Source organism: Heterodontus francisci, chromosome 14 (assembly GCF_036365525.1).
Source record: "Heterodontus francisci isolate sHetFra1 chromosome 14, sHetFra1.hap1, whole genome shotgun sequence".
Lineage (NCBI taxonomy): Eukaryota > Metazoa > Chordata > Chondrichthyes > Heterodontiformes > Heterodontidae > Heterodontus > Heterodontus francisci.
The window spans coordinates 103,525,690-103,545,080 of NC_090384.1; the positions used below are offsets into that span (position 1 = coordinate 103,525,690).

General features: G+C 43.1%; 1 protein-coding gene across 13 annotated transcripts in view; it reads left to right on the plus strand.

Annotated features, from left to right (window-relative positions):
- ppfibp2b (PPFIA binding protein 2b) overlaps positions 1-19,391 on the plus strand; it is a 279,873-nt gene that overhangs the window by 83,075 nt on the left and 177,407 nt on the right. For all 13 annotated transcript variants that reach the window (XM_068046641.1, XM_068046639.1, XM_068046644.1 and 10 more), the window contains exon 2: positions 6,963-7,071. In XM_068046641.1, the coding sequence (XP_067902742.1) occupies positions 7,008-7,071 (64 nt within the window). In that variant the 5' untranslated portion in view covers positions 6,963-7,007. The remainder of the gene's footprint in view (positions 1-6,962; positions 7,072-19,391) is intronic.

A 19,391-nucleotide genomic window follows, 5' to 3' on the forward strand; every position in this document is an offset into this window, starting at 1 on the left:
GCACTTGGAAAGTTAAGTTGAAATTCCTGTTTCTACAATAACCAGAGAAGGAAGCACAATTCTTGTCCCTCAACTTCTTTCTTTGTTCCTGTTAACTCTCTGTATCCAGACATATGTCTGTTGTCTCATCTAATATGGAATCTTAAGCACAGAGGCGGCCATTCAACCCGTCGTGTTTGTGCTGGCTTGTTAAAGACCAAAGCCATTGTTGTTGGAACCTGCCATTACTCCATTCCCTAGCCATTGATTCCATTGGCCTCCCTGACGGTTCTCTGAGATGGAACCAGAGTACTCACAACCTCGGTGTCTTATTTGATCCTGAGCTGAAATTCCAACCGCATATCCTCTCCGTCACAAAGACACCTACGTTCACTGTATTTATTTTTATTTATTTAGAGATACATCACTGAAACGGGCCCTTCGACCCACCGAGTCTGTGCCGACCATCAACCACCCATTTATACTAATCCTACACTAATCCCATATTCCTACCACATCTCCACCTGTCCCTATATTTCCCTACCACCTACCTATACTAGGGGCAATTTATAATGGCCAATTTACCTATCAACCTGCAAGTCTTTTGGCTGTGGGAGGAAACCGGAGCACCCGGCGAAAACCCACGCAGACACAGAGAGAACTTGCAAACTCCACACAGGCAGTACCCAGAATTGAACCCGGGTCGCTGGAGCTGTGAGGCTGCGGTGCTAACCACTGCGCCACTGTGCCGCCACTTCTGCAACATCACCTGTCTCTACTCCTGCCTCAGCTCATCTGCTGCTGAAACTCTTATAGATGCTTTCTACCCCTAGGCTTGACTATTCCAACGTACTCCTGGCTCGCCTCCCTTCTTCCAACATCAATAAACTTGAGCTCATCTGCCCGTAACTTAACCTATACCAAGTCCGATTCATCCAACACCCCTGTGCTTGCTGATCTACTTTGGCTCCCAGTTGAGTAACAACTCAGTTTTAGAATTCCCATCCTTACTTTCAAATCCCTCCATGATATTGCCCCTCCCTATCTCTGTAAGCTCCTCTAGCCTCATAATGCTCTGCGATCTCTGCACACCTCCAATTCTGGCCTCTTGTACTTCCCTGATTTTAATCGCTCCTCCATTGATGGCCATGCCTTCAGCTGCCTGGGCTCTAAGCTCTGGAATTCCCATCCCAAACCCATCTGCCTCACCTCCTTTAAGACCAAGCTTTTGGTCACCTGTCCTAATATCTCCTCATGTGACATGGTGTTAAATTTTGCTTGATAACCCTGCTGTGAAATGCTTCGGGGCGTTTTACTACGTTAAAGGTGTTATATAAATGCAAGTTTGTGTTTCAACAAGGGTTCGTGATAGAGAATTCCAGATTCTAACCACCTTCTGTAAACTAATGGAATTGTGCCAGAGAGAGTGGTCATAGAGTCACAGGTGAAACCTTTTTTTTTATTCATTCATGGGATGTGGGCGTCACTGGCCAGGCCAGCATTTATTGCCCATCCCTAATTGCCCTTGAGAAGGTGGTGGTGAGCTGCCTTCTTGAACAGCTGCAGTCCATTTGGGGTAGGTACACCCACAATGCTGTTAGGAAGGGAGTTCCAGGATTTTGACCCTGCAGCAGTGAAGGAACAGCGATGTAGTTCCAAGTCAGGATGGTGTGTGACTTGGAGGGGAACTTGCAGGTGGTGGTGTTCCCATGTATTTGCTGCCCTTGCCCTTCTGGGTGGTAGAGGTCGCGGGTTTGGAAGATGTTGTCTAAGGAGCCTTGGTGCATTGCTGCAGTGCATCTTGTAGATGGTACACACTGCTGCCACTGTGCGTCGGTGGGGGAGGGAGTGAATGTTTGTAGATGGGGGGCCAATCAAGCGGGCTGCTTTGTCCTGGATGGTGTCGAGCTTCTTGAGTGTTGTTGGAGCTGCACCCATCCAGGCAAGTGAAGAGTATTCCATCACACTCCTGACTTGTGCTTTGTAGATGGTGGACAGGCTTTGGGGAGTCAGGAGGTGAGTTACTCGCCTCAGGATTCCTAGCCTGTCAACGCATAAAACAATATTTAACTATTGAAAGCGATTGCATCTTGCATGCTTCAGTGCATTTGTGTACACTGAAAATGGTTATAAAACAAGAAATTATTTGCATTTATAAAGTGCCTTTTCCAACCATGGGGTGTCCCAAAATGCTTCACAGCTGCCTTCACCACCACCTTCTCAAGGCAATTAGGAATGGGCAGCAAATGCTTGCCTAGCTAGCAAAGCCCACATCCCGTGAATGAAAAAAAATGTAATTGCTGCTGTAATTTAGGAAAAGTAGCAACCAATTTGTGCACCGAAGCTCCCCCAAATAGCAATGAGATATTTGACCAGGTAAATTGCTTTTAGATGTTTTGAGGGATAAATATTGGCCAGGACATCAGAGAGGACTCCACTGCTCTTCACAATTGCAAGATATTAAGGGGAACAAATAGGGTAGATAGAGAAAAACACTTTTTATCGGTTGGGGGGAGTCTAGGATCAGGGGGCACAGTCTAAAAGTTAAAGCTGGACCTTTTTAATGAGCGAAATTAGGAGACATTTCTATGCAAGTAGAAGTTTGGAGACTCTTCCACAAATGGCATTGTACTAGATTAATTTTAATTTTAAATCTTGAGATTAGTAGATTTTTGTTAACCAATGATATTAAGGGATATGGGGTAAAGGCAGGTACAGAGTCAGTTTGCAGATCAATCATGATCTCATTGAATGGCAGAAAATTCTTGAAGGACTAAGTGACCTCCTCCTGTTTCTATGTTCTTTGTGGGCATGGGATATTTTACAGAGGTAAGACAGGGCCTCGGTTTAATGTCTCAACTGAAAGACTGCTCCCTTAGCACTGCACTGGAATGCCAGCCTGGATTTTGTGCTCAAGCCTTTGTAGTGGGACCTTTTGTGAAGCAACCAGGTTGAATAAGTCCTGCCTTTCCTTGCACCACTAGAACTCATGATGTTGCATCTGCCTGCATGCTTCTGGAGATTCATGGATATGTTTTGGCAGTAGGAAGTCCAGCAGTAGCCTTTACTTACTGGTGTTCATCATTTTACTTTCCAGTTTACGTCCTGAGGGCATTAAGAGCCAACTATATGGCGTAGGACTGGAGTCACGTGTAGGCTAAGCCAGGAAGGAGGAGTAAAAGATTCCCTGCCCTTAAAGACATTCGCAAATCTCATGGGCGTTTGTTTAATTGGTCAATTGGAAATTGATTTTACAATTTAGCACAAAGCTACCTTAACTCATTGACAAAATGTATAGATTCATCAGACAGCTTGTGTGCTAAATACATGCACCGATTTCAATCTTAATTGTGCTGTGTGATTAAGTGCACTTTCTGAATCATTAAATGGATGCATTTTTAAAAATCAGTCAGTGCTTGAATTATATAGTTGAGTCGGTAACTTTAAAAAATAGCCAACTGGAAGTGATGCACAGCTGAACACTACATATTGATCCAAGAGCAAAATATTCCATTACCCTTAACTTCTGCGTCAACATCTGAATGTTATTCATCTAATCGTTGTATTAACAGTACCGTTTATGGGTATTTAAGTGATTAACTGTGGAACTTTGAAAGCTTTGGAGACTGTTTGGACTTCATACCTTGATCTATTTCCAAGTACGTCAACAGTTTCAGTATTAACTTTTGACACTTGCACTCTGGGAGTGTGCAGTATGTGACGAGTGACACTGGTCCTACAACCCTCTGAGATCTCTCTGCTCCTCCAGTTCTGGTCTCTTGCACATCACCAATTTTAATCACTTCACCATTGTTGACTGTGTCTTCTGCTGCTGAGGTCCAAAGCTCTGGAATTCCCTTCCCAAACTTCTCTCCCTTCTCCTTCAAGACGCTTCTGAAAACCGATCTCTTTCCTGTCCTAGTATCTCCTTATGTGGCTCGGTGTTGAATTTTGTTTGATAACATTCCTGTGAAGCACCTTGGGAGATTTTACTGCATTAGAAGGTGCTATATAAATGCAAGCTGTTGTGCATACTGGGAGGCGAGAGTCAAGCAATGGGAATTTATTGGAAGCCCATATCCCAAGAATGAATTGAGGGAAAAAAAAAGACACAACGCAATCAACTTTTTTTATTCAAGAAATTCAAGTGTGCATTTGTGTGGAGTTTGCCTTTTGGAGGGTGACAACTTGAAAGATCCCTTCGATATCTGATCCAGGAACCTGGTTTTGTAATTCTCTACTTCCATTTGGTTGTATTATAAGTACTGAAACCAAATGTAATCTTATAACTGGTAAACCCATTTTTCAGTAAAACTAATTTTGCATTAATTATTACAACATCAAACTATAAACTCCTCAAGCAAATCATGTCGTCATTACGCAGTGGTTATCACCGCAGCCTCACAGCTCCAGCGACCCGGGTTCGATTCTGGGTACTGCCTGTGCGGAGTTTGCAAGTTCTCCCTGTGACCGCATGAGTTTTCGCCGGGTGCTCCGGTTTCCTCCCACAGCCAAAGTCTTGCAGGTTGATGGGTAAATTGGCCATTATAAATTGCCCCTAGTATAGGTAGGTGGTAGGGGAATTGAGGGAAGGTGGGGATGTGAGAAGGTAATGGGATTAATGTAGGATTAGTATAAATGGGTGGTTGATGGTCAGCACAGACTTGGTGGGCCGAAGGGCCTGTTTCAGTGCTGTATCTCTCTTTATTTGTTTATTTAATCATGCAGAACAGAAGGAGACCATTTGGTCCATCATACCTGTGCCAGCTCTTTCAAAGAGCTAAAATTAGTCCCACTCCCCCCTGCTCTTTCCCCAATAGCCTTGCAAATTTTTCCCTTCAAGTTTTTATCGAATTCCCTTTTTTGAAAGTTACTATTGAATCTGCTTCCACCGCTCTTTCAGGAATGCATTCCAAATCATCATAACTCGCTGTTTTAAAAAAAAAAGACCCAAAACAGTTGATGATTTTGAACACTTTTATTAAATCTCCCCTTAACATTCTTTGCTCTAAGGAGAACAACCCAGCTTCTCCAATCTCTGCACATAATAGATGTCTCTCAGCCCTGATACCATTCTAGTACATCTCCGCACTCTCCTAAAGTGCGATACCCAGAATTAAACACACTATTGCAGCTGAAGTCTAACCAGTGATTTATTAAGATTTAGTGTAACGTCCTTGCTTTTGTGCTCTATTCCACTGTTCCTGCATTCCCTTTGTCTGAGTAAATGAACAGTACTAGGACTTTGTAGTGCCTTTTCGATACGTTAACTTTTTACCCTCCGTGTTAACTGTTACTTTGGAGTTGTATACAGACTTCGGACAACGTATGTACTGCTCTGCTAAGGGGAAAGTTTTTTCCATGGTCACCCTAACCCCCAGACATGATTAGATTTGCATATGAGCAATGATGGATAGTAAAAGACCCTCTACTGCATGCAGCCTGTCTCCCCCACAACTATGATGCCCTGTGGATTGCAATATACACGCACTTCACTCCACCCAAAAAGTCATCTTATGGGAGAGGTGCAAAAATTTGGGGAGAAAATCTGAGAAATTCCTCTGTAGCCCCTTTCGGCAATCAAAACTGGCCCAGGAGGTCACTCTGACCCTGAGTTCCCTGCAGTACCTCCCCTCTTGTTTGAGGTGATGCCCAACTCAGATATCGGCCCAGCTCTCATCTGAAAGAATTCAGCGAATGGGCGTGAGCTGGCAGCCTGCTCCGGAGATCCGATGTTCTCTGGGAAAAGAACCACCTCCTGACATCTAACCTATATTTGGTCCTAGCACAACTTAATATTGTGACCCCTAGTCCTCTCTAAACTAATTAATTGGAACACAATTTACTTTGAGAAGTTTTACCAGACTTCAGGGCTCCTAACGATCTTGGAACACCTCACGTCCTAAATAAACGTGGACTAAAAATCTGCTAAACATTCCCCATTTTTGTCGAATTCATTTTAAAAAATCTGGTACTCAGTAAAATGATGTGATTTTTCTGGAGGTATTTTAATCGAATATTTGAGGGGCACACGATCACAAAGGAATTGTAGACACTGCAATCCTGCCTGCTTACAAAGTGTAATTAAAATAAAATGTTTGCATTACCTTTATCAACAGTACCCCACCAACAGCCCAAACTTCTTATGTTGAAAATCTTTATCAATTATAATTGTTTCAACAATCTCCTCCTTGTATTCTTAATCGTTCTGTCCTTGCAAACTATCACCCCATCTCCAACCTCACTTTCCTCTCAAGTCCTTGAATGTGTTGCCTCCCAAATTTCTGCCCAATTTCCTCAAAACTCCAAGTTTGAATCACCACTTTACAAGCATCACCAGCAAGACTTCAAAAGGCCAACATACCATTTGCCTTCCTAATTACTTGCTGCACCTGCATGCTTAACTTGCTGCGTTCCTTGAACAACCACACCCAAGTCTCTCTGAACATCAACACTTACAAGTTTCACACCTTTTTAAAAAAAAAATTTGCTTTTCGGCTCTTGCGACCAAAGTAAGTAACTTCACGCTTTCCTACATTATACTGTATCCGCCATCTTGTTGCCTATTCACTTAACCTGTCTAAATCTCTTTGCAACCTTCCTGTGTCCTCCCCACAGCTTACCTTTCCACCAACCTTTGTATCATCGGCAAACTTAGATCTGTCTCTTCATCGAAGTCATTAATATAGATTGTAAATAGCTGAGGTCTCAGCACTGATACTTGCGGCACTCCATTATTTACTGTCTGCCAACTTGAAAATGCCCCGTTTATGCTCACTCTCTGCTTCCTGTCTGTTAACCAATTCTCAATCCATGCTAATATATTACCCCCAACGCCATGACCCCCTATCTTGCCTATTAATCTTTTCAGTGGCACCTTATCGAATGCCTTTTGGAAATATTTCATTAAAGATGCTATATAAATACAAATTGTTGTTCTTAGTAACTTTAGTTCTGCTTTTGTCTTTCTATTTTTGTTACAGAGGGAATCCTCTTGGGGCTAATTAAATAAACCATTGCTGGTCAATATGGCATCGGATGCGAGTCACATGCTTGAAGCAGCCCTGGAGCAAATGGATGACATCATAGCAGGTAAGCAGCTGATTAAAGGTAAAGGATGGACTGAAGAAAGAACTAGGATTTTCATAGTTGTCACAACCTCAGGACATCCCAAAGCACTTTACAGACAATTAAATACTTTTGAAGTGTAATCACTGTTGTAATTCAGGAAACATAGCAGCCAATTTGTGCACAGCAAGCTCCAACAAACAGCAGTGCGATAATGGCCAGATGATCTGTTATGGTGTGTACTAGGAAATAAATGCTGACCAGGAGATCGCCCCTGCTCTTCAAATAGTACACTGGATCTTTTCAATCTGGCTGAGAAGACAGAAAGGGCCTTGGTTTGTTAACACATTCATCATAACCTCTATGCCTCTCTCTCCTCCTTTAAGAAGCTCCTCTTTAACCAAGTTTTTTGGTCACCTGTCCCAATATCTCCTTATGTGTCTCGGCCAAAATTTGTTTGATAATCGCTCCTTTGAAGCACCTTGGGACGCTTTACTACATAAAGATGCGATGTAAATGCAAGTTGTTTGACAGGTTGTCAAACATCAGGGTAGGTAGGTTTTGAGGAGTGTCTTAAAGGAGCAGTAGAGAGGTTTAGGGAGGGAATGTTAGAGCTTGGAGTCTGGATGGCTGAAGGCATGGCCGCCAAAGATGAAGCGAATGGAAGTCGGGGGGAGGGGGGTGCAAATGGTTAGAATCTGAGGAGCACAGAGTTCAGAGGATTGTGAAGCTAACATCTGAGTGGGTCATGTTTGCATTGGCATGTTTTTGCTTATAAAGCCCATGTAAATAGTGTGCATAGAAGGTCAGATCATGGGCCTAGTGTGACCTCAGATACCATGGCAATAATTGTTCATCTGTGCTGAATGGACTAAAATGTTGTTGGGGGTGCAGGGTGGGAGAGGTTTCTGTGCACTTACCGTGAATCCCGTTTAAAGTGTGTGTTTTCCAGTTGTTCCGATTGCTGTATTTGATGTCTCACTAACGTTATTTCTGTGTCTCAATACTTTTCTACATTGTTTTATGTTGGGTAGCAGGCACTCGCCTTTTAGAAGATAGGGGGAGGGGTGACGAGGATCCCTGGGAGTGTGTCAATATTTGCTGGAGTTTCCTACAGAGAAGAAGTTAGAAAATTTTGTCTTTAACTGTAGCATTTCCCTGATTTACATGACACAAATATTTCATTGATGATTTTGGCAAGACACAGTATTCTATAATTCAAAGATATTCTATGTCTTTTTGAAAACAGACATAAGATCTGGTTCCTTGGGCAAACTGCCTCTTTGCTATTTAGTACATAGTAAATAGGGAGAAACTGTTTCGACTGACAGGAGGAACAGTAACCAGTGGATGCAGGTTTAAGGTAATTGGTGAAAGAATCAGACGGGAGATGAGAATTTTTTTTACACAGTTGCTGTGATCTGGAACGCGCTGCCTGGAAGGGGGGTGGAAGCAGATTCAACAGTAAATTTCAAAATGGAATTGGGTAAATACTTGAAGGGAAACATTTACAGGGCTATGGGGAAAGAGCAGTGGGGGAGTGGGACTAATTGGATGGCTCTTCCAAAGAGCTGGCACAGGCACAGTGGGCCGAATGGCCTCCTGTGCTGTATCATTCATTCTATGATTCTGTAAGCATGCAGTTCCCATTGCGTGATCAGTCATATAGATGAGTAGAAAGACACCAGTGTAAAGGCAACAGTGTATTCTGCAATAAATACAGTGTGACTGAAGCACACTCTCGTGCACTCGCTCTCTCGCTCTCTATTGCACTTTCCCTTTGTGAAATATATATTGATGTCATATGTCAGAATACAGTGCATAATGCTGGGCTGAGTATTTGAAGTTGTGCCTGTATAAGTTTACAGACCAAATACAAGCATACCAGAACTTTTATGGGCAGTAAACTATGAAGTCTCCTCAGGCCATACACAATGGGGATCGAAGAAGTAAAGCCATTTAACGCCTCTAGAAGCACCTTCTGCAACACTTTTCTCTTCTCTCAAACCAGTTGCCTCTGTAGTAGTTGAGTAATGACAGGTCTGTGATACATTCTCATTCCAAGTAGAATGCACATTTGAAGGCCATTCGGCCCAGCTGGTCCATGCTGGTGTTTATGTTCCACACAAGCCTCCTCCCGCCCCTCTTTCACCTCACCCTTATCAGCATATCCTTTTATTCCTTTATCCCTCGTGTTTATCTAACTTGCCCTTAAATGCATCTATACGATTCACCTCAACTTCTCCATGGGTTAGTGAGTTCCACATTTTCACCATCCTCTGGGTAAAGGTGTTTCTCCTGAATTCCCGATTGGATTTATTAGGGACTATCTTATATTTATGGACCCTAGTTCTGGTCTCGCCCACAAGTAGAAACATCTTCTCTACGTCTACATAAACCTGAAACTTGAGGTCATCCAAAACTCTGCTGCCTGTGTCTTAACTTGCACCAAGTCCCGTTACCCTATTCCCCCGCATGGTCTCTGGCCTACACTGGCTCCCAGTCAAGCAATGTCTTGATTTTAAAAATTCTCATCCTTGTTTTGAAATCCCTCCCTATCTCTGTAATCTCTTCCAGCCCCACAACCCTCCAAGATCCCTGCACTCATCTAATTCTGGGTCCTGGAACATCCCCAATTTTAATTGCTCCACTATTGGTGGCTGTGCCTCAAGTTATCTGGGACCTAAAGCTCTGGAGTACCCTGCCTTTGTTAAGATACTCCTTAAAACCTACCTCTTTGACCAACCTTTGGTCATCTGACCCAATATGGCTCAGTGTCAGAGCTTATTTTATAATGCTCCTGTGAAGTGGCTTGGAATGTTTTATTCTATTAAAGGTGCTAGGTAAATATATATTGTTGCTGTCTATCCAATCAAGCACCTTCATAATTTTAGAGACCTCTATCAGGTCACCCCTCAGTCTTCCTCGTTTTTTTTAAAAGAGAAAAAAGCCACGACCTGTTCAGTCTTTTCTGTTGAGCATAAACTCTCAGTTCTGGTATCTTCCTTGCTGATCACACACAGACAGTGAAGAGATGCCAAAGGAAGAGTCAGTCTGCTCCATTAGCTGATGCTCAGTGGTAAATTTATGAACTGGGGGGGCGTATTCTCATTTTTGATTGAGGCTCGTGTAATCTGCAAATTGACAACACACGACAGAAAATGAACATTGCCAATTTCCCTCACTGTGACATATGATTCAAAAGGTTCGCGCCCCCCTCTCGGGATATGAGCACGTAATCCAAGGCTGACATTGCCAGTGCAGTACCGAGGGAGTGCTGCAATGCCAAAGTTCCATCTTTCAGTTGAGATGTTAAACTGTGGCCCCGTCTGCCCTCTCAGGAGGTTGTAAACGATCCCATAGCACATTTAGAAGGAGGTCAGGGAGTTCTCCCTGTTGTCCTGGGACCAAAGGCTATCTCTTAACAACGTCACTAAAACTTATCTGGTTATTATCACCTTGCTGTTTGTTGGAGCTTGCTATGTGCAAATTGTCTGCTACGTCCCCAAAATCACAACAGTGATTGCACTTCACAAAATACTTCATTTGGCTGTAAAGCGATTTGGGGCATTCTGAGGTTGTGAAAGGATCAAAGACACAGTTGACTCTGTTAATGCAAAATTGTTTTTGGATTAGAAAAAACTTAAATAGTTCCAGTTCAATTTAAGCAATTTAAATGAAACAGCAAAGTGCATCTTTAGTGAGGAAAAAGATTGGAATTTAACAGATAATTTTGAATTACAGGAATGGAGTGTGTGTTGTCTCTCTCCGTGTGCGGGCGCTGTCTCTCCTCCGCCCATGCTGTTGAGTAATTGTAATGATTCCTGTTCTCTGTTCCTTCTGGTATTGTTCATTTCATTTTCTCTAAAAATTCTGTTGGAGCATTTACTCACGGGATGCGCGACACCCAGGAATTGTCGCATAGTGGTTTTATTACCAGATTAGTAATCTAGAAACCTGGATTAATGATTTAAGGGCATGAGATCAAATCTCACCATGGCAGCTGGCAAATTTAAATTCAGTTAATTTAGTAAATCTGGAATAAAAATCTTGCATCAGTGACGGTGACCACGAAACTACCAGATTGTGATTAAAAACCCATCTGGTTCACTAATGTTCTTTAGGGAAGGATATAGGCCATCTTTATCTGGTCAGGCCTACATGTGACTCCAGACCTAGAGTAATGCAATGGACTCTTAACCACCCTCTGAAGTGGCCTAGCAAGCCACTCAGTTGTCAAGAAAGCTGCTCAACACCACCTTCTCGAAGACAGTTAAGGAGGGGCAAGAAATGCTTGCCTTGGCGGTGATGCCCACTTTTTTTTTTTTGCTCTTTGAAAAAACCTTTCTTTCCTGTTCTTGTACCAGCGATTGGGATTTGTACGTTGGTAACTGCGTTCGCTCCCTTCATCCCTCCCCACTCTCCCAGCTTGGCTTGTATTTTTCTTATGTGAAGTATCTGACCTCTGGCATTGCTCCCTGAAGTCCTGGATGGGATTGAGAAAGTTGTCATGGTTGGGAATGTTGCGTGCTTATTGCTTTGTATCACACTGGGGAGTGAGGGGGGGGGGGGGGGGGTGCATTTCCTTTGACACCGAAAACAAATTTAAGAGCCCATTATAATTTCACAGCAGCAAACCTTCCCCACTGAGCTGAATCAGTGTGCTACCTGTCTTAATTTAAGTTTATGGCAGTGATACTTGCCTCATTATAGAACAGAAAGAAATCAGACTTGCCCTGCAGAAATGCAGGGAAAAATCTATTTTGAAAAAAATTAGCAGCACATTTAAAGGGAGTTGCTGCGTTATGATGAAACATCTGTTAGTTTTAAGATTGCATAGAATTTTGTTCATTCATACTGATATATTTTCCCACAGTTTATTGCTTCATCTTGAGTTTCTGGATCCTTTTTATATCTTCCCCTGAACCAGCCTCTTAACTGCAATCAGGATTTGTTTCCAATCTGGAGACTTTAATGTGACTCCCCCAGGGAAATTGGTGCGTCCGTTTCATCGTTTCACATTTTCGACTCTCTTTCTGCCAAACGACGACAGGTTCTCTTTTTATAACGCATTTACCGCAGTAAAATGTCCCAAGGTGGTTCACAGGAGCATTAGCAAACAAACAAAATCGAGCCACATGAGCTATTGGGACATGTGACCAAAAGCTTGGTCAAAGACGTATGTTTTAAGGAGCATTTAAAGAAGGAAAGTGAGGCAGAGAAGTTTCAGGGAGGGAATTCCAGAGTTTGGAGCCGAGGCACCTGAAGGCACAGCCGCCAGTGGAGGAGCAATTAAAATCTAGCATGCTCAAGAGGCCAGAATTCAAGGAGCACAAATATCTTCAAGGGTTGTAGGGCTGGCTGGGAGAGGTTGCAGAGTTGGGGCAGACTGAGTCCACAGAAAGGTTGAGAATTTTAATTTAAAATCAAGGTCTTGCTTAACCAGGAACCAATGTAGGTCAGCGATTGGTGTGTGAACGGGACCTGGTGAGGGTTAGGACATGAGCAGCAGAGTTTTGGATGAGCTCAAGTTTGCAGAGAGTCAAATGTGGGAGTGCATTGGAATACTCAAATGTAGAGGTGACAAAGGCATGGGCAAGGGTTTCAGCAGCAGTTAAGCTGAGGCAACCATCTTAAATCGTAAAGTTAAACCTCCCAGACTCAACGACCAGTGACCCGCACTTCAATTGCCCATTCAGATTTTGACCAGTGAGTATTGCACTGCTGTTGCACCATGTCGTTTGTCTATATTTTGTGACCGGTGACCACTGTTGACTTTTGTTTCAGTATGTTCCTGTTGTTTCTTGTTTCGAAACCAGTCAAGGGTCAGGGCAGTCTGTGCTTTCACTGAGTGACACACCAGGGTGACAGAAGGAACAGTTCGGCTGGAATCTGTGCTCCTGATTGCTATCCTAGCAACTGCTGTTGGAAAGCAAGCTTGTGAGGTTGGGATCTTGCTCGACTATGGTGCCTTCTCTCTAAGGGTGTGATGACCTCTTTGGCATGGTGCCTTTAGAGGGTGCTGGGGGAATGATGGGAGCAGTCATACTGAAATGAATTTCTTTATTGATTATTGTGAGGTCGTACATTCTGGTAGGAAGGATGATGAGGCCACACGTCACTTGGGGGGGAGAAAAAGTCTAAATGGAGTAAAGGAGCAGAGGGATTGAGTGGTACAGATACACAAATCACCAAAAGTAGTGGCACAGGTCAATAAGGCTATTTTTTTTTAAAAGCAAACCAAGCACTGGGATTCATTGCTAGAGGGATAGATTTATAAATCAGAGAAATTATTTTAAATTTGTATTGAACCTTGGTTAGACAATACTTGCAGTGCTTTGAACAGTTCTGGTCACCATATCAGACAAAGGATATAAAAGCACTGGAGAAGGTGCAAAAAATGATTTATAAGGTTGATAACAGAATTTGGAGGTTATACCAAGCATTAATGCTTCTTTTCTCTAAGTGAGGACTGAGGGGTGACCCGACAGAGGTCTTTAAAATTATGAAGCGGTTTGATAGGATACACCTGGGGAGAAATCTAAAACCAGTGACCATAAATAAGAGAAAGTCATTAATAAATCCAATAGGGAATTCAGGGGAAACTTCTTTACCCAGAGAGTGGTGAGAATGTGGAAATTGCTACCACAGGGAATGTTTGAGGCGAATAGTATAGATACATTTAAGGGGAAGCTGGATAAGCACATGAGGAAGAAAGGAATAAAAGAACATGCTGATGGGGTGAGATAAAGTAGGTTGGGTGGAGGCTGGTGTGAAGCAGAAACACTGGCATGGACTTTGTTTGGCGAATAGCCTATTTTGGAACGGTAAATTCAATGTCATAGAGGGATGCAGCACTGAAACAGGCCCTTCGGCCCACCAAGTCTGTGCCGACCAACAACCACCCATTTATACTAATCCTACATTAATCCCATATTCCCTACCTTCGCTCAATTCTCCTACCACCTACCTACACTAGGGGCAATTTACAATGGCCAATTTACCTATCAAACTGTGGCTTTGGCTGTGGGAGGAAACCGGAGCACCCAACAGAAACCCACGCGGTCACAGGGAGAACTTGCAAACTCCGCGCAGGCAGTACCCAGAACCGAACCCTGGTCACTGGAGCTGTGAGGCTGCGGTGCTAACCAAATGAGCAGTAATTTTTACTGCTTCACCACTCTTCCAAAACCTCTTGCACTTCCTTCTGTTCATTCCTCGCTGCACCTCAATCTGATAAGCCATGTGCTTATTTCCTTCTCTGATTTCTGTGCGCTTAATAGAAGCAATCTCCTGATTCAATTTAATCGTAGCAACTCCTGACAGCATATCTTTGAGTGAGAGGCTAAGCCTGTTGTGCTGATCCACTCTTTTATCTTCATTTTCTCTCTGGGACCTTCCTTGCTGATTTCCCTGAGGTTTCCTCAGTTCCACCAAAGTTTCTTAGACTCTCCTAGTTTGTTTTTGCTTCATTGTTGATTTTCTTCTACGTCCATTGCAAGATCTTCAGGCTTTAAGCAAATGACGACAACACCCCTGCAGTTTACAATGCCTTTAATTTTTTATTCATTCATGGGATGTGGGCTTCGCTGGCAAGTCCAGCAATTATTACCCATCCAGGTGTAACTGAGCAGATAACGCAGCCATTTCAGTCACTTTCAGTAGAACCATGTCCCATCACAGAAATGTGAGCCAAATAGTAGGGGTGGGGGTGAGGGGGCTTGCTAGATAGGAGAGGTGAACAAAACTTGGTCAAAAAGATAAGTTCTAAGGAAAGTCTCCGAGGAGGAGAAGCGGAGTAGTTTAGGTAGGAAATTCAAGACCGTTAGACCCAGATGATGAAAGACATGGTCGTCAGTGATGGGAAAAGGGAACCAGCCCAGATTTACCAGAACAATAACAAAAAGTGCTGGGAAAAAATCAGCAAGTCTGGCAGCATCTGTGGAGAGAGAAGCAAAGTTAATGTTAACTCTGTTTCTCTCTCCACAGGTGCTGCCAGACCTGCTGAGAATTTCCAGTACTTTCTGTTTTTGTTTCAGATTTCCAGCATCTGCAGTATATTGCTTTTATTTTACCAGAACACTACCTGGGCTAAAAGATTTTAAGTTAACGAAGACAGGTTGCATAAACTCGGGGTATAATCTCGAATATCAAAGATTGAGAGGTGATCTAATTGAGGTGTTTAAGATAATTAAAGGAGTTGATAGGGTGTTAGAGGGACAGCACAGAAACAGGCCATTTAGTGTCACCAGTTTGTGCTGGTGTTTGTCCCACATGAGCCTCCTCCCACCCTTCTTCATCTTGCCTAATCAACATAATTCTTATATCTTGTCCCTCATGTACCTATCTAGCTTCATCTTGAGTACATCTATGCCATTTGCCTCAATAATCCTTGTGGTGGCAAATTCTATGTTCTCACCACCACGGGGTAAAAACATTTCTGAAATGAATTGAATTTTTAAAAATTACATTGGATTTTGGGATTTGATGAGAATTTTCTTCACTCAGAAGGTTGTGAATTGTTGTAATTCTCTACCCCAGAGATCTCAGTCATTGAGTATATTTAAGTCTCCAATCAATAGAACTTTGGACCCTAAACTTTGGAAGTTGAATCTGCTGCTCCTCCTCTTCTAGGAGGTCGGGCTCATGGGTTTGGAAGATGCTTTCAAAGAAGCCTTGGTAAGTTGCCGCAGTGCATCTTGTAGACGGTACACACTGTAGCCACTGTGGGCCGGTGGTGGATGGGCTTCGAATCAAGCGGACTGCTTTGGAATAGTTGCTTGAGAGTTCCTGCGTCCTGAATTTGATCAACATTACTTGTAAAAAAAAAAAAACCAGCAACGTTTGATATGCAGAAGATTGAACAACCAATAATATCAATGATGCAGGTTTGAGCTTTCACCCAAAGAGCCATGAAACATGTGCACTGGACCTTTTAATACTTGGTCTCTCCAGGACCTTTGCCCCACTTCTATTACAACGCATTTAAACAAGAGTTCTGCAACCTTTCATTTCCACACAAAGCTTGTAAACCTTGTAATCTTAGACCCAAGGCATTGTAAAGATTCCTTTCACATCAGTCAGTGAGGCTCTCGTGATGGTGCTGAAGCCTTCTGCATTCCAGCAATTCCCTTCAGCATGTGTGAAAGTGTGTTCAAATGATGATTGATCGTAGGGTAGGGAAGAGTTGACCCTCGACTCGCTCAAAATAGAAGGTGATTGATCTAGGTGAAAGTGATCTAGTGACCCAAGGTTGCACTTTGGGAGGGGTGGCTGAACCATTGAGATGGGGTGGATTAGGTCTTTAATGGATAGATTGCAAAGCGCTTCCTTTCCTGAAATGCTCCCACAAATCGTGGCATCAGTGGAACCACACAGTAACTGTGAGCTCTTAACATCAGATTCTTCTGTCACAGGAGTTTCTTCCACTCTGTCTGAGACTGGAAGTGCCAGCAGCCTTGATCAGAACAGCAGCAGCAATCTTATGTTCATAAGCGTGCCTCTAATTTAGAAAAACGGTCTAAAGCTTTTGGAGAGGGCCAAACCAAATTAAAACGGTTAACGAGACAAAGAGGAAATGCTTTGGGTGGGGAAACCCAAAGGTTGGTCGTAGTAATGGGTTTTAAAGAAGGATGTTAAAGGAGGTGAGGGAGAGGGATTCCAGGGCTTGAGGCCTAGATGGCTGAAGACATGGTCGCCATTGGTGTGGCGAAGAGACCGAGAGAGATGGACAAACCGCCAGAGGTAAGGAGATTTGAGGGAAGTCATGGTCAGTGATGAGGGGTAGATCATCGATTTTAAAATGATCACCAGAGTGAGGAGAAAGGTTCTGGAAAATCTCACAATATGGAGTATTGCTGGAGCTACAACAACCTGTATTTGTGTTGTGCCTTTACTTAGTAAAGCATCCCTCTTCACAGTAGCATTATCAAACAAAACTTTGAGTATGGAATGCGTGGGGGGTTGTGACAGGCCATTGGAAAATTAAATTAATGAAAAAGTCAATGAATATTTGAAGCAAAGGTAGATACAGGACTCTGGAGAAATAGGGGCAGTGGGATTCATTATGGATTACTTAGCACAGACACAATAGGCTGAATGGCCTCATTCTGTGCCATAAATATGATTCTAAAATTAATTTTTGTTTTACCCAAAAGCCAGCAACTGAAAAAAAAAAATACATAAATCAGCATTTTACTTAGTTGACAGGGTGCGAAAAAAACATATACTGAATCCTTGTATTTATTAACAGAGGAATAGAGCAAGGAAGTCCTGGTAAACGTTTTATGTATCACTGGTTAGGCCTCAGTTGGAATATTGTGTTCAATTCTGGGCATCACACTTCAGGAAGGATGTCACGGCCTCGGAGAGGGTGCGGAGGAGATTTACTGGAATGCAACCAGGGATGAGGGACTTCAGTTATGTGGAGAGACTGGAGAAGCTGGGATTGATCTCATTGGAGCAGAGAAGGATGGGAGGAGATTTAACAAATGTGTTCAAAATTCTGAAGGGTTTTGATTGAGTAAATAAGGAGAATGTTCCCAGTTGCAGAGGGGTCGGTGAGCAGAGGAAACCGATTTAGATAATTGGCAAAAGCGCCAGAGGGGAAATGAGGGAAAAATGTTTTTTTTTTAAACACAGTGAGTTGTTGTGATCTGGAATGCGCTGCCTGAAAGGGCAGTGGAAGCAGATTCAATAGTAACTTTCAAAAGGGAATTGGATAAATTCTTGAAGGGGGGAAAGGATTCACGGGGAAATGGGGAAAGAGAAGGGGGGAGTGGGACAAGTTGGACAGCTCTTTCAAAGAGCCAGCACAGGGGCATGGGGCTGAATGGCCTCCTGCCTCTCAGATTCTACACTCCGCTACTATTGCATTATGTTCAGCATCATAACGTTGAATGTTTAGGAGACAGGAGAATGAAATGTAGAACAGCCCTACTATCGCAAGCTGAAAGCAATTCACCCCTGAGCTATATAGTGTGGCATTTAATCGAGGCCTGAAAGCTCTTGATGATGAAGGTCAGGAGTTTCAGAATCACAGGATAAATAATGAATTATTGATGTTGTTTGCTGTCATCTGACTGGTTTACAGTGGATCTCCTGGGCAGCCTGTGTCTGTTTTTGAAATGGGTATTTGTGTTAACAATCATGAGACAAATCTTTCAGCAATCTCATTCCAGCTGGCTCACATTCAGGCAGCGAACCAATGTCCCACTTCCATGCACAAGAGTGACACCAAGTGGGCCTGTTCAATAATTACAGCTTTGGTAATTCAGGGGAAAGAATGAACTTGCATTTTTGTAGCACCTTTCACAACCTTGGGATGTCCCAAAGTGCCTTACAGCCAACAAAGTGCTTTTGAAGTGTAGTCAGTGTTGTAGGGAAATGCGACAACCAATTTACTCACAGCAAGATCCCACAAACAGCAATGAGATAAATGATCAGATAATCTGCCAATTGAGGGAGAAATATTGGTCAGGATACCGAAGAGAACTCCCTGCTCTTCTTTGAAATATTGGAAGGGGCAGACGAGGTATTGGTTTAACATCGCACCCAAAAGGCAGCATCTATGACAGTGCAGCTCTCCTTCAGTACTGCTGTTGGAGTGTTAGCCTGGATTTTGCACGCAAGTCTCTGGAGTGGGTCTTGAACCCAGTACCTCCTGACTGCGAGGCCACGGTTGGCTAGGACAAGCATAATGTGATAAAGGTGACTGAAGGACAGACACTTGAAAAGGGAAGGGATCATACTGAGAGGGGCAAATTAGACTCTAATTGGACTGGATATGGTTTGTTGGGGAAGTGGGAAACTGGACAAACTGAAGCTGTGTCCCAACGTATGAAGCAGTTTTCAAAGTTAAAGGCACTATTCAAGTGCAAGTTGTTGTTGAGTTTTCCAAATGTGACTATTAGCAGCCCCAGACAAACCTCCTGCTTAGCTTCTCAGCTGTTCAGTCTCTGTCACCTTGAACTCTGACTGGAGTCACATTCAACCTGACTGTTATCTGTTCAAATACCTTTTCAGAAAGTCTCACTCACCCAGCGCCCTGTCCTCACTGGCTCTCTCCAACCCCAAACACCTCTTTTTTTCCCAACTCTATCTTGTTCAGATCTTCAATTTCAGAGCATGGCTGCCATTTTTTATTTTATTTTTTTAATCATGGGCCTGTCTTAAACTTGTTTTTCATGTTTTTGCTTTTGGACAGGGAGGCCCTTAACACTCTCTCTGGACTAATGTTTGGTCTTTTAATACTGTTACCACTCCCTTTGCATTTGCTCCGTGACAACTTTGTCACTTCATCTCTCCTGCCCTCTACCCTATCACACACCTTCCCTTTTGTTGTA